The sequence below is a fragment of the Diabrotica virgifera genome, chromosome 3 (genome assembly GCF_917563875.1).
Source record: "Diabrotica virgifera virgifera chromosome 3, PGI_DIABVI_V3a".
Lineage (NCBI taxonomy): Eukaryota > Metazoa > Arthropoda > Insecta > Coleoptera > Chrysomelidae > Diabrotica > Diabrotica virgifera.
This window is the reverse complement of record NC_065445.1, coordinates 35,312,360-35,328,447: the sequence shown is the minus strand read 5'-3', so window position 1 is coordinate 35,328,447 and position 16,088 is coordinate 35,312,360. Positions and strand designations below refer to the sequence as shown.

Here is a 16,088-nt window from a genome sequence, read left to right as displayed (position 1 = left end):
CGAAGGAGAACCTACTTTTCATTAGCAGCAACTCTGCTTCTACTGGATCTACAGACCTCATATGTATACACCATTTTTTTCAATTTTTATGGGCTATATTTTTGCTAAGAATATTTTTTCGCTAAAATACTTACTTTTTGAGTTATCTCCGAAAAACCGTCCAAAAACATGTTTTATTTTGTTAAACATGAACATATTCACTCGCAAATAACTCGAAAAGTATTGACTTATTGAAAAAACGTTATAGAAGAAAAGTTGTTTATAATTAGTCATTTTATCCAATTCCGGTCTTATTTTGAATGTATTTTTTTCATCTTCGAGAGGGGGGTATTCCCCTCCATTTTTGTAAAATGGAGGGGATATAGAATTGTAAATTTTTTCTTATATAATAATAGACAATTTCAACTACCTTTTCCCAAATTTTCATCCTTCCTTTATTTTTTTTGGGGTCAGAATGTTCTTTGATCGGGTTACTATATTCACGTATGGTTCACAGACGCGTGGACACTCACCAAGGTCAATATGGATAAAATAGAAAGGTATAATGAGCGATGGAAAGATCAATGCTCGGAGTGAGACTTATAGACAAAAAAAACAAATAAATGGATTATAAGCAAAACCAAAGTTAAAGACGCAGGAGAACATGCTGCCAAATTAAAACGGAGCTTCTCAGAACACAATGCTCGACTGAAGGATAAAAGATGGAATCACGAAATAGAACAATGGAAACCGTTATTAGGAAGGAGAAGCAGAGGAATGTCACAAATGAGATGGGCTGATGACATTAAGAAGATTCTAGGACACAACTAGAAACAAGTGGCGCAAAATAGAAAACACTGGATTGAATTGGGGGAGACCTATGTCCAAAGTTAGATTACTTAAGACTGAAGAAGAAGAACACAATAAGATTTATAGGTACCTACTCTAAAGGATCGTTGAGTGAAATGAATGTCGACAACGAATCAAGTAATCTGTTAACATAGGTACTCAGTACCAAACAGGCGACGCTAGGAAAATATTTCAACAATGCATCGCAGATTACCAATATGGAACGCTGTCATTTTGTACTCTAATAAATACAGAGTATGATATAAAACAAAAATGAAAATAATCGGTTTCGTTTTGATTCAATTCCAGTCTCTTGCAATCATCTTCTTGCGAAGCCTCTTTGAAAAAGGGTAGCCCCCGAAACACGGTGTCAGAGGACGGCAAGAAACTCGAATTGAATTAAAACGAAACCGATTATTTTCATTTTTGGACTTAAAAGTACCGTTGGAAAGTAACTGCCAAAAAAAATCTAAAAGTGATGGGAGACTAAGGGTTAATTTGATTATTACATATATTTGTTTTTACATTCAATTTCTCATATTCTTACATATTTATATATATAGTTGGTGTATATTTCAGGTTATCTCCATGAGGAAAACAAAATGGAAATGTTGGAGACACTAGTTGAACATTCATCTTCCGAAGGAAATTATATGGGTCGACATGCTGAAGGAAAAACATTAAATAAAAATATGGAAGTCGTGACTGGACAAAGACCTTACAATTGCGAAATTTGTTTAAACCAGTTTAGTGCAGCCAGTAGTTTGAAAACACATTTGAGAGCGCACACTGGAGAAATACCTCACAAGTGTGAAATTTGTTTTAAACAGTTTAATCAGAAAAGTATTTTGAAAACACACTTAAGAACCCACAGTAGAAAAACGCCTTATAAATGTGAAACTTGTTTAAAACAGTTTTTTACTAAGGGTAACTTGAAAAGACATTTAAAAATACACGCTGGAGAAAAACCTTATAAGTGTGAAATTTGTTTTAAGCAGTTTAATGAAGCAGGTAGTTTGAAAATACATTTGAGAGTGCACACTGGGGAAAAACCATACAAGTGTGAAATTTGGTTAAAACGGTTTAGTATAGCGAATAGTTTGAAAAGGCATTTGAGAAGACACACTGGAGAAAAACCTCTCAAGTGTGAAATTTGTTTAAAGCAGTTTAATGAAGCAGGTAGTTTGAAAATGCATTTGAGAGTGCACACTGGGGAAAAACCATATAAGTGTGAAATTTGTTTAAAGCAGTTTAGTGCACCAAATAGTTTGAAAATACATTTCACAACGCATACTGGAGACAAACTTCACAAGTGTGAAATTTGTTTTAAACGGTTTACTCAAGTATGTAATTTGAAAAAGCATTTGAGAGTGCACACTGGAGAAAAACCATACAAGTGTGAAATTTGTTTTAAACAGTTTAGTGCATCAGAATATTTGAAAATACACTTAAAAAGGCACACTGGAGAAAAACGACACGAGTGTGATATTTGTTTTAAACAGTTTATTGACACAAGTAAATTGAAAAGGCATTTGAAAGTGCATACTGGGGAACAACCATACAAGTGTGAAATTTGTTTTAAGCAATTTAGTGAAACGACTACTTTGAAAAGACATTTGAGAGTGCACACTGGAGAAAAACTTCATAAGTGTAAAATTTGTTTTAAACAGTTTATTGAAACGTATCAATTGAAAGCACACTTAAGAACGCACACTGGGGAAAAACCTTACAAGTGTGAAATTTGTTTAAAGCAATTTAGTGAAGCGGGTCATTTGAAAACCCACTTAAGAACGCACACTGGACAAAAACTTCATAAGTGTGAAATTTGTTTAAAGCAGTTTAGTCAAGCGGGTCATTTGAAAACACACTTAAGAACACACACTGGAGAAAAACCTCACCAGTGTGAAATTTGTTTAAAGCAGTTTAGTGAAGCGGGTCATTTGAAATCACACTTGAGAACACATACTGGGGAAAAATCCTACAAGTGTGAAATTTGTTTTAAGCAGTTTAGTGAAGCAAGTAGTTTAAAACCACACTTAAGAACACACACTGGAGAAAAACCTTACAAGTGTGAAATTTGTTTAAAGCAGTTTAGTCAAACGGGTCAATTGAAATCACACTTGAGAACGCATACTGGGGAAAAACCTTATAAGTGTGAAATTTGTTTTAAGCAGTTTAGTGGAGCAAGCAGTTTGAAACCACACTTAAGAACGCACACTGGAGAAAAACCTTATACGTGTGAAATTTGTTTTAAGCAGTTTAATCAGAATAGTAGTTTGAAAAAACACTTGAGAATGCACACTAGAAATACCCCTTAAATGTGAAATTTGTTTTAAGCTGTTTTCTCACAAACACTGTTCGAAAATATGATAGTTATATAAATATCAAAATATCAGATATACGTACAATAGAACCCCAATTATCCGTACGCGTATTATCCGTGCTGTGATTTTCCATTAGTCAAATTCAATTTGTGAGGGTTTATCGAAATAGCTTCACCATAAATCACTCTAAGGGCCGGTTGTTCGTACGCTAATCAACAATGATCATTATCAAATATTTAATTACTGTCACCAACTGTCAATGTCAACTTTGTTTGGGTTGCTGAAAACATAATTAATTACAATAATTATGAGATTTATTAATCGATTATGTTAATAATTGTTATGTTAATTGATTAACTAATCTCATAATTGTAATCAAATATGTTTTCAGCAACCCAAACAAAGTTGACATTGACAGTTGGTGACAGTAATTAAATATTTAATAATAATCATTGTTGATTAGCGTTTGAACAACCGGCCCTAAGGAAACTATATACGTCGTGAGGGAGACGCATAATGCAATATCGATAGCAACAGTGCTCAGGGAAATAATGTCATCTGCTTGTCATCTGCCTGTTGCTGACTTCCAAAATAGCAATAACTACAGTAAGACACAAAGAGTTATTTTAACAACTGAACAAAAGCTACTAGATTTTAAATAGAAGTGAAAAGGGTTAACATGTTGCATCTTTATCACGAATCTATGAAGTTGGCGGGCAAACAATACCGCATCTCAATAAATCTCTATGAGTTTACAAACATTTTAATCTCAGTTTGACAGTTTTAAAAACATATCTGCACGGAAATCATTGTAAAGATCGACTTTTCAACAAGTCGATAAAGCCCTTTACAACCAAGTGGTTTCTACAGGAAAGAACGGAGAGCGTAACAATCTATGGACCAATGTTTGCTAAGCAAGCTGATTTTCACGAACACTTGAAAATCAAAGAACCTTTTAAACTGATTCATCTGAAAATGAAAGTCGAGACGAAAAAAACGATGTGACGGTAGCGATCTAAACAGCAATTAATTAGGAGGATGAGGAAGCTGCCAATATTATATACTAGACTATTTTGAGTAACGAGAACCTTCAGACCTTGTTGATATTTTGAACTTACGAAGAATATGTCAGAGGACAAAAAATTCTATTATTTTTAACACAGGCCAAACTGACTGTTCGAACCTATAAGATTAATTTTTTCTGTTATGTTTTTATGACAAGTACATAATAAATTTATATGTTCGGATTATCCGTGTTTTTCAATTATCTGTGCCATGTCCGATCCCGTGGAGCACGGATAATCGGGGTTCTACTGCATATCCAAATAATGTTGATATTTATTTTGCACATTCGGTATTATGTGTTTTCATGTAATATGTAATGTAATAAATAATACAAAGAACTTTAAATAATTTTATTACAGTAGGAAAAAATATGTTTTCATTACAAAAAAAAAAACAAAAATTAATTCTAAACTTCTGATTTTGATTAATCAACAGTGTCTGGTGCAGATCCAGTCGAACTTAGAATATTTGGGTCCAGTCACTTGATCGAAATATTTAAATAGGAAAACAAGCTTAGCTGTTTTTTGACACCCCAACCTTTTTCGAAATGGAAAAAAACGCACACATGGGAAACACCATACCAGTGTGAAATTTGTTTGAAACAGTTTAGGCAAGCGGGTACATTGAAACTACATTTGAGGATACACAGTGGAGAGCAGCCTTACACCTGTAAAATTTGTTCTATGAAATTCAGTGTAGCAAGTAATTTGAAAATACATTTGAGACGGCACACTGGAAAAAACCACACAAATGTGACACTTGTTTTAATCAGTTTACTACAAAAAGCCAATTAAAAATACATTTGAGAACGCATACCTACTAAAAAAACTTTTTTTACAACCGTGTTAAAAATGCAATGTTTAGCACTCCCTAGGAGCGTTAAAAATGCTACTTTACAGCACTAGTGCTTTAAAATTTTTAAGGCACTGCAGTTAAAAGTGAATTGTCAAATTGTGGAACGTCATAGCTATTTGTATAACAAGGGAGGAAAGTGCTACTTTTCCTCCCGAGAATGAAGTTTACTGCCCGACGCGTAGCGGAGGGCAGTAATCATTCAAGGGAGGAAAAGGCACTTTACTCCCATGTTATACATATGGTTTTTCCACCTTCCTCAAATAACAAGTAATTTTTTCATTTTTACTTAATTTATTTATGTAACTAACCAACAAAATTTATTAGAACTAAAACTAACAAGTACGTACAATATAACTGTCAACTGTCAAATATAAGTCAAATTAATAATGTAAACATTGTTAAATCAAAATAACAATTTACTGTTTTTTACCATTCTGCACAATACAGAGTGTTTTATAAATAAACGTTAAAATGTATAGAAACTTACGTAATAGAAAATAGATATTGTACAGGGCGTCAATAAGTTACATTTCATGAATGAAATACCATGACGTCACTTTTACTTTTCCTCCCTAGGGAGGAAAAATATTTTCCTCCCTAGGGAGGAAAAGTACAACTTTGCTCCCTACAATCAGGTCCGGAAAAGTATACTTTCGGTAGAGGTAGGTGGAAAAAATATTTATATTTCATTTATTAACATTAATATAAATAGTACAACTTGCGCAATTTGAAAAAGGTGGTTTAAAAGGTTTTTTAAAATTTAATTTAAACTGTATTATTGGATTTTTAACACGTTTGTAGAAAAAACAAGTTTATGTAACGGTATAATATTTTCGCTAAGAATCTTTAGACATTCCCCTCGAGTGTAGACAACCATTTCTACCTTTTACGGGTAATAGGTTTAATGGTTTCAGCAATTAACAAAAATATTGTATTTTATAAATTTATAACGTTTGTAGAAAAATATTGTATAATATACGTGTTAAAAAGTACATTTTTAAGGCACTCATGTGAATTGAAGAATTCGCTTCGCTCATTCTGCAAACTTTCACATGCGTGCCTTAAAATTGTACTTTAACACTTATATCATAAATAACTTTTTCTACAATCGTGTTAAAAATCCAATTTTTAGCACTCCATAGGAGCGTTAAAATGCTACTTTAAGTTAAAAATTTTAAGGCACTGCTGTTAAAAGTGAATTGTCAAATTGTGAAACGTCAAAATATTTATATTTAATTTATTAACAATAATATTAATAGTACAACTTGCGCAATTTGAAAAAGGTGCTTTAAAATGTTTTTTTAAATTTAATTTAAACTGTATTATTGCATTTTTAACACGTTTGTAGAAAAAAAACTATTAAAATTTGTTAGAATATACAACAATAAAAGATGTTATTCAATAGTTGTTATGATTTACGTATTGACAGTATAGGCAGTTTTGATGTGATGTCAAGAAAAATATAAAAATGGAATGTCAGTCAAGTTCAAGTAAAAGTTTTTGTAGATATTGTCCTGTAATTGAGAATGAATTATAATTGTTGATATATAAGACGTTTGTAGAAAAAATATTGTATGTTATACGTGTTAAAGTGCATTTTTAAGGCATTCATGTGAATTGTAGAATTCGCTTCGCTCATTCTGCAATTAAACGTGTACTTTTAACATATATCATAAATAACTATTATAATGTCCAGTTGCACCAACAAATAAACGATTGATTTGCATTTCCCGTTTATTTTAAAATATAATTGTCAAAAAACTGTCAAATTAAAAACAGAAATTTTAACGATTCTCCCAAAAAAATATTAAATTTTAACCTTTTTCGAAAGAAAAGAAAAGTGTTCTGTTATTATATTTGATGGTAAAAAATTTAATATTTTTCGGGAGAATCGTTAAAATTTCTGTTTTTAATTGACAGTTTTTTGACAATTATTATATTTTAAAATAAACGGGCAACCCAAATAAAAAAATCAATCGTTTATTTGTTGGTGCAACTGGACATTCGTGTGAAATTTGTTTTAAGCAGTTTAGTGCAGCCAGTAGTTTGAAAAAACATTTGAGAGTGCACACTGGAGAAAAACCTTACAAGTGTGAGATTTGTTTTAAGCAGTTTAGTGCATCAGAATGTTTGAAATTTGTTTTAAACAGTTTATTGACACAAGTAAATTGAAAATGCATTTGAGAGTGCACACTGGAGAAAAACCATACAAGTGTGAAATTTGTTTCAAGCAATTTAGTGAAACGGGTAAGTACTTTGAAAAGACATTTGAGAATTCACACTGGAGAAAAACCATACAAGTGTGAAATTTGTTTTAAGAGGTTTAGTGAAGCTTGTCATTTGAAATCACACTTAAGAACGCACACTGGGAAAACACTTTCTTCTTAAGGTGCCGAGACCGCTTGTCGATCGTTGGTTCTCATGTGGACCAGCATATGAACGATCATTGTCTTATTTACAGCCGCACGAAATAGTTCAGTGCTAGTTTTCCCAAACCATTGGCGTAGGTTTTTAAGCCAAGAAGTTGTGCGGCAGCCCACACTTCTTTTTCCCATTACTTTACCTTGCATGATAAGGTGAAGTATGTCGTATTTTTCTGGGTGACGCATTATACAGGGTGAGTCATGAGGAACTGTACATACTCCTACCTCGTATAGAGGCCCCTATGGGGAATAACAAATGACCATTAAAAAGTGTCTGCTCCCATTGTTTAATAATATACAGGGCGAGTTTCGAATTTTGACAGAAATTTGTATTCGCCATAATTTTTGAACGGTCAGATCGATGTGTTTCTTATTTTGGTCAATCGTTACACTATTACCACCTATTCAACTGATTTATTCAAAGTAGAAAAAAAATCAGGTCCGGCTTTAAAAAATTAGTTCGATTTGTTTTTGGAAACATTTTCACCCTGTATACGCTTTTTGAAAACTCTAATATAAATTTTACAAATTAGACAAATAGGCAATTAAAATGGCCTATTTATTTTTTTCCCCACACGATTGCTTATTTTTTTATAAAAAAATCAAATTTGACTATGAATTAAAAGTTTGTTAAAGTGAACCATAGATTAAAAAAAATACCTTTTAATACAAAAATTAATTTTTTTTAAACAAATATTTAATTTATGTTACCACCCAATCAACTGATTTATTCAAACTAGAAAAAATCAGGTCCGGCTTTAAAAAATTAGTTCGTTTGGGTCTTAGAAAAAATTTCACCCCGTATACGCTTTTTGAAAACTGTAATATGAATTTTACAAATTAGACAGATAGGCAATTAAAATGGCAACGTTTTTCTTAAAATTAAAAGTTTCACCATTTTTTTTTTCTATAACACGTCTAGATCTAAAACTCCCCATAACACTTTTTTTGGACTCTATAGTTTAACATGGACGTGATCAAATAGATAAATGTTAAATTTTTTCACTTAATTTTTGCGATTTAACTTTGCAATTCACGAATCTGCCCCTTTTATTTTTAAAAATTCATAACTTTTATGAGAAATGGTTTATCTACCGGTTTCGAAACTTATTAGTCTCTCATCAGGAGGCACATATGCTGCTCTCTCTGATCCAACCAAAACAAACACCGGCGTGCAGTCACGGATTGCAACGAACAAAATGGCATAGATGCCCTAGTGGCAACTGCTAGCAAAAGACTAAGTTTTCAATCCAATGGCATATAAAACAACATAATGTTATTCTACACCCCACCAGACTGAAAACAATGGGAACCTTCTCTGGTTACACCTCCGAGGCTTCTACAATATGCAAGCCATACGGATGCTGAGACTAAGGAAGATGAGGGAATTCTACAATTTACAATTCACGTCCCATCTACTCAGCGCGGTAAAGTTCCAACGAGAAGTCTTTGACTTTTGATTGTGACTTTTCATTATTGCCATGTTAATATAAACATGGCAATAATGAAAAGTCACATTCTAATGTTTTGACAGTTCTCTTACGTCAAACATTTTGACCTACGTAATATCGCTTTTGTAGTAAAAATACTATAACACATCGCTAAAGAGTTCTAAAAACAACTGTTTATATATAAAGTAGACTAAGGCCCGGTCTTTTCACCTCCGAATAAAAGTTATTCGGAGGTTTATTTGACAGATTTACATATGTAATCTGCCGGATAAACTTCCCAATAAATAGTTATTCGGAGGTGAAAAGACCAGGCCTAAAAATCTAAAAATTAAAGGAATAATGCAGAAACACAAAAAATCGCCGATATACTTATTAACCTATAAAATGACAGAAGTGCCAAAATTTCATAAATGTCATTAGTGTCAAAATTTAATAACAGTGGAGTCAGGGCCCCCGCAAGGCTGATTGGCGCCCGCGTGCGGGACATATTTTAGCGCCCTTTAATAATGTCAAATATTTAATTCAAAAGAAAAGTTTTATTTATTTTAAGGGACCGTCGGCCCTCGGCAATAACCTTATCTTTGATTCTGAGTTTAAATTTTTTTAAAATACTTATTAGTTTTCTCAGGATTCGAAAAAAATGAATACATTTAAAACACATTGAAAATTTTGGCAGCCGACATTTTGCGCCTTTCCCGTTAAATTTTTTAACATTAGTGAAGCACCCCGCATATTAAATTAAAAATATACATTTAAGTAAATAAATAATAATATTTTGTCATTTCAAAGTTTTCAAACAAATTTTATACACGGTGTCTACATAACTAGGAAACATATGGAAAACTATTTTATTATTACCTATTTTTACGAGAAAAAGTTATTCTTCATAAAAAGTTCTGCATTGTCTAGAACTCAGAATGCAACCACCAAATATCAAATTTTATGAGACTTATACGAGGTATGTCAAAAAATATGAATTTCGGTCAAGAGCAAAGTAGGTTCAGTTTTCAGAAAGTTTTGAAAAGTTATTATGAAAAGTTGTTCAGCATTAAAAACTATGTTTAAATATGCAGTTACACCCTTCTAATTGAAATGAGGCCCTTAGAACACAAGGAGTATAAGTGACAATTTTAGAAAATCGGATTGTAAATACAAAAATGGACTCCCAAACACTTATAAAACATGGTGCATTCAAACTTTCTACATAAACTAACGATCAAAAATGACATGTCATTGAAAACATGCTTAGTAGTTCCTAAACTAAGTCGGTTCGCTAAACTCAGACACAACTGACTAGTGATTTTAGTAAGTAATTTTGCCAATTTGGTAAAATTAGCAAAAAAATAATTACTAAATAGTTAATAATTACTAAATAGTTTGTAATTTTGCCATAGCAATAAACAAAAAAATTACCTAATAAAATCACTAGCCAGGTGTGTCTGAGTTTAGTGAACCCACTATACCTAGATTTTTTAAATTTGTCTAGAACTTTGAACATTGTTTTCTCAAATCTTATCACTTATACCCCTTGTGTTCTAAAGGCCTCAAATATTGTGATCTAGAAAGGTACTTTACTTTTGATCGAAACTCATATTTTTTATATATATCTCATATAAAATTGAAAAAATTTGATGGGATTTGATGGTTGTATTTTATATTTTAGACTAGGCAAATTTTTTTAGAAAAAACTTTTTATCGTACTTTAATTGTACTTTTCAACAACGCCCTTTTCATTTATTAGAAATAATGTGATAAGTGTTTTATTATTAATAATTAGCCCTGTTCAGTTATTACAAATAATGTGATAACTCTCTCATTATTATTAATTAATTAACCAATAACAATAAAAGAGTTACCGCATTATTCGTACTAAATGAAAAGGGCGTTGGGTATCTGTAATTTGACAAAAAAAATTCAATTAAAAGGATGTATTTGCATATTAAAACATAGTTTTTAATTAATCCCAAACAACTTTTCATAATAATTTTTTCGATATTGTGAGATATAAGGTACTCTTGATCGAAATTCATATTTTTGATACTCATAAGATTGACACAATTTTATATTTGGTTCCATTTTAGTTTTTAGACTATATACAAAGCATTTTATGAAGAATAATTTTGTTCCGTAAAATTAATAATAAAAAAGTTTCACATATATAGTTCCAAGTTACGCAGACACAATGTCTTAATTATTTTCTTTTTTTTTTCAAAATAAATTGTAAAAATGTCACTTATGTGGACCATGTCACCAACATTGAGGTCCTACAGCGCATGACAAAAGAAAAAGAAGTGCTTAATTTAGTAAAACAACGTAAGCTTGAGTACCTTGGCCACGTGATGCGGAACGAAGAAAAATATCGAGTTCTTCAACTCGTCATGCAGGGCAAAGTATTTGGCAGGAGAGGACCGGGACGCCGTCGTATCTCGTGGTTGAGAAACCTCCGACAATGGTTTGGGATAAGCTCCGCGGAGCTGTTCGCAGAGCAGTCAACAAAACTATGATAGCCTTGATGATCGCCAACATCCGGACCGGATAAGGCACTGTAGAAGAAGAAGAAGAAGAAATTGTAAATTGTGGATTTTATTAGAGGAAACCCGATTATAACTATTTAAAATGAATTATTACTATTCTATGCAATGATTATGATACTTACCATTTTCAAAATTAATTTAACTTCCACACCACTTAAAATAACAACAACTGTACTCATTTACTGAGTTTTGTACTTTTTTCGTTAACTGTACTCTTTTCAAACCTGTACTCTGAAAGTACTCATTTTTATAATTTTATACTCATTGTGAATGGATAGATGAATGGCTAGTGAACTTTAGAGCATTAAATTGTTTCAAATGGACCCTTCTAAAACTGTAAATTTGTCTCGCACCATTTGCCTCGCACCATTTGCCTCACACCATTTGCCTCGCACCATTCGCCTCGCACCATTCGCCTCGCACCATTCGCCTCGCACCATTTGCCTCGCACCATAATCTAAAGTTACTATATATTATAAATTAACTTTAAATTTCTATAATGTTAATATACTTTGGATGAATACATAAGACAAGTCATGTAATATAAAATAAAATTTTAAACCTTTCACTGCAGGAAACCAACCGTTCACCAGTAATAGTAAATATTGTTTGTGCCTAATAAACGCATAGACGAGAAGGGAAAAGATACTCAAGTCAAATACATAATCACAATTCATAGAGTATTTGTTTACTTAAGGATAATTATTATAAATTCGAGTAAAATATTCACTTTATACGAGTAAAACTGCTTGATCGAGCAAGTTGTCGTTTTTGTTGGAGCAAAACTGCCAAGTTGCGTTTATGGGTGTCAATTTATGTTTCTACTCGTCAAGGAGTGTGATTTGATGTTTATTTGAGTGTCGCTTTAGTTTACAACATAAAATAGATTTGATGGTACGCCAAGCCTAATTCAATCTACTTCAAAGAAAAAAATTAGTAAGGAACAACAAAATGTAATATTTATATTTTTGACGGAGTAAGTTCAACATTTCAGGACGGGAATAATTATTTTTTAGTAATAACACAATATTTGATTTTTGAGATTTCTCTAGCTGTTCGTGAAATAATTAAAATTGTATATAAAAAATGAATATCTCATTTAAACTAGATAGGTATTTCTTATTTACCAAACGTTCGGTTTGGCGCCCCTTTGGGGTTACGCCCGCTTGCGCCGCACGCGTTGCACGCACGGTTACGGGGGCCCTGAGTGGAGTAAACTTGTCTGCGGTTGGACCAATTAGAAACAAGCATTACGCCGCGGTAAATTTAAATCACTCCTCTTGGTTAAAAAACAAAAGGCATCAAATGTTAATGAATGCATAAAGATGAAACATAATTTGAGTCTTCTTTAACCCATAAGATGTCTTAGTGGTAAAAACTAGTGCTTACTTTGGCAAAAAACCCGTGTCAATAATTTATATTCAACGTTTAACGACTTCGAAATCAAATGACAAATTCATTGTTTTCCTTTAGTTATCGTCCATGTTTGAGATTTTGAGCGCCCTCTGTCGGAATATAATTTTGCGATTAGTCACTACAGATTTTGTGGTCATATCAATGAATTCTGCTTCATTTCACTTACGGATGATTGTTCAATGGATTTGGATTTTTATTGTGGGCAAACTTTATTTTTATTGTAATTTTCATCATGATACTATAAATAAAGTTATTTCTAGTATCATGATTTTCATTTAAAACATGTCTTATTTTTGAAAGCGACCGCCATTATCCGTCATTAACTGACAACCGTTTGCTGAAAAAAGAAGAACAGCTGGGTTTGACGTATGGAGACCTGTAACGTTGCCATAGTTATAAAATATATCTTATGAAAAAAATTAACAGATTTTTAATTATTAAATATTTTAACATTTTATTCTTAACCACTTTTACTTTTAACAAAAAATTACTGGTTTGTTTAGTTTGATAGCAGTTTTACGTTAGATATCTTTAGGTTAAGTTTCGTTACATGGGATTAAACTTTTCAAATAAAATTTTTAGACCTTTTAAAAGTTAAAAATGTTAAAATAGGCAGCAGTGGAGCAGTCGAGTAGTGTTGAATTCGGGGCTACCATGTCTAGGGATTTTCCCCGAATCTAGGGATTTTTTGAAGCTTTTGGAGCTCTGGAGGGATTTTTTTTTGAAATCTAGGGATTTATTAAACTGTGCTGCCGCCATTTTTTGTTGTTATTAAATATCTTTTGTTCAAATATTATTATTATTGTCATTATTTATTGTTCCCTGACATAAATATTCCTAAGTAAACATTAAAACATTACCTAATCAATAGAGAGTTATTGCCAACGTCTTTTAAGTCGACCTGTAATAAAAGATCCTTTATTCTGACATATAAGCATGCGCAGTATTGCGTCTTTTATTTTTGTCTTTTAATAAAATACAGGCCGCCTGTATTTAAGGAAAATTAGAGGACACCTTTATTTTAATAAAAGTTCCTTTATTTTGACATAACGTGTCAAAAATGTGAAGAAAGGTCTAACTTCACTTGTATTTTGAATTTATCTTGTCGCTTCTTTGGATTGATAATTTATGTATTGTGGGATTGATATTTGATTAAACTTTCATCATTAAAGTTGTATGTTGGGTTTTATTTATTAAAAACAACTCTAAGTAATATTCTGAGATATAGATTATTGATGTTTTGACCCAAACGAATATAGAAAAGAACATTTTATTGAAGCTTGAGTTATTACAAGAAGTTGTAAAAAGGAATATTACGTAAATAATTTCAAATTGTTACTAATTACAATGATAAGACTTAAAATATCAGTAACTCATTTATTAAACTCAATATATTTTACATTTTTCTATAGAAATAAATATTTATTGAAGATATAAGAGATTGAAGATATAAGATCAATACATTTTAATGAAAGTTAGGATTTGTTAAAATTCTAGATTCAAAACAGAGTTCTATTCAACAGATATATAACAACAGGTTAACAAAATAAAACAAAGGTTCAAGTATTTATTTTTGAAAATTTAATCTTTTATAGATTAGAATCTATAAAGTTTTTAATCAAAAGTATTAATACACTTTCATTTTCATGCCATCTTCTTCTTTTGGTTCTTATCCGTTTCGAATGTTGGAAATCATATAGCAATCGTAACCTTGCTAGCTGCGATTCGAAACAGTTCCATTGATATTCTCCCTCTACCAGGTCTTCGCTTACCTTTGACTGTACCTTGCAATATGTACTGCAGCAGGGAGTAACGGTGCTGATTTATCATATGTGTCCCAGATACTGCAGTTTTATGCGTTTAATGGTAAACACAATCTCCAATTCCTTCTTCATTCCTCCTTGTTCGTGATCCATTTCATGCCATCAGTATTTGTTTATTTAAACATTGCCAAAAAAATTAATAAAAACCAGCATAAAGCTTAATTCTTCTATTATCTTTTTGTATATCGGGAAGTTTATCTGACAGATTAGAGGTCTTTTCATTTTCAGATAACTAATTATTGGGAAGTTTATATAACAGTATCCTTAGTATCTGTCTTTTCAGCTCCGGATAACTAGTTAACGGGAAGTTTTTCTCTGTCAGATATCTATTAGTATCTAATCTGTCAGATAAACTTCCTGATAACTAGTTATCCAGAGGTGAAAAGAAAGAAACAGAGGGCCATAATGGATAAAAGATCAAACGCCAATAGCATGTATGTATATATTTATAAATTTATTATTTAAAACCTGCTAATGATCATAAAATACTTAAAATCAGTCACCAATATAATATTTATATTTATTTATAAATTTATTAACAAACTGCAGTCCAATAAAAATAAAATTAGTTTAAGCGCTAGCTTTAAATGTCGAACAATAATTTTAAACAAACACACACACAATTTAGTCGCATTAGATTAGCTCCTGGTTGAAAATGTACTGCCACAGCTTCTATACTAATATCAACAGCACACTCATTTGCCAGTATTTCAACGTTTTCTCTATTATGTACTACTGCAATATGTAAAACTGAACAAGCTGATATTATTCTTTGAATAAAAGGTAACTTGCATCTCATTACATATGGTAAAATGGGAAATCTCTTCACAATACCAAATGTTCTTTCAATAACAATTCTTGAAGGGATTTGTGATGGATTATAAAAACACAACTTCTGTCTGAAAATTCTGGAATGGTGTCATTCGGTAGTTTTAGTTGAGGAATGGATATCCACTATTCCCTAATAATATATTCTCCAGAAATTCCCCATTACATATACCCATAATGCAAAAGTATTTAAAAACTCCTAAAATAGTATTTCCAATTTATTGCACTTCCATATTATTGAACGATGAGTATTATGGGATATATTATGTTGTTCTCTAAACATCTTTAAATGACAAAATAATTAAATTTAACGTTTTACTCTTCAATTATCTTATTTTAATTTATATCGACAAATGGAATTTTATAGGTTATTTTTATATTTACAAAAATATTTCATGTCATTTGTCAAAATAAAAGATTCTTTAACTGCGTTTGCAATACCACTCTTTTAGACCCATCCTGTATTTGTCCTTTATTAAAGTATCCTGTAATAAAGGATCCTTTATTTGCCGGTGGCAATAACTCTCTAATGATTAAAGTG

General features: G+C 31.5%; 1 protein-coding gene across 8 annotated transcripts in view; it reads left to right on the top strand.

Annotated features, from left to right (window-relative positions):
• Positions 1-4,555, top strand: part of LOC114345068 (zinc finger protein 271-like) — a 58,832-nt gene extending 54,277 nt beyond the window's left edge. For 5 of the 8 annotated variants that reach the window (XM_050646413.1, XM_050646416.1, XM_050646412.1 and 2 more), the window contains exon 7: positions 1,840-4,555. In XM_050646413.1, coding sequence (XP_050502370.1) covers positions 1,840-3,146 — 1,307 coding nt within the window. In that variant the 3' untranslated portion in view covers positions 3,147-4,555. Of the gene's footprint in view, positions 1-1,407 lie in introns of all 8 variants that reach the window. The other 3 variants (XM_028295939.2, XM_028295934.2, XM_050646418.1) reach the window with 2 other exon arrangements.
• Positions 4,556-16,088: the final 11,533 nt, after the last annotated feature.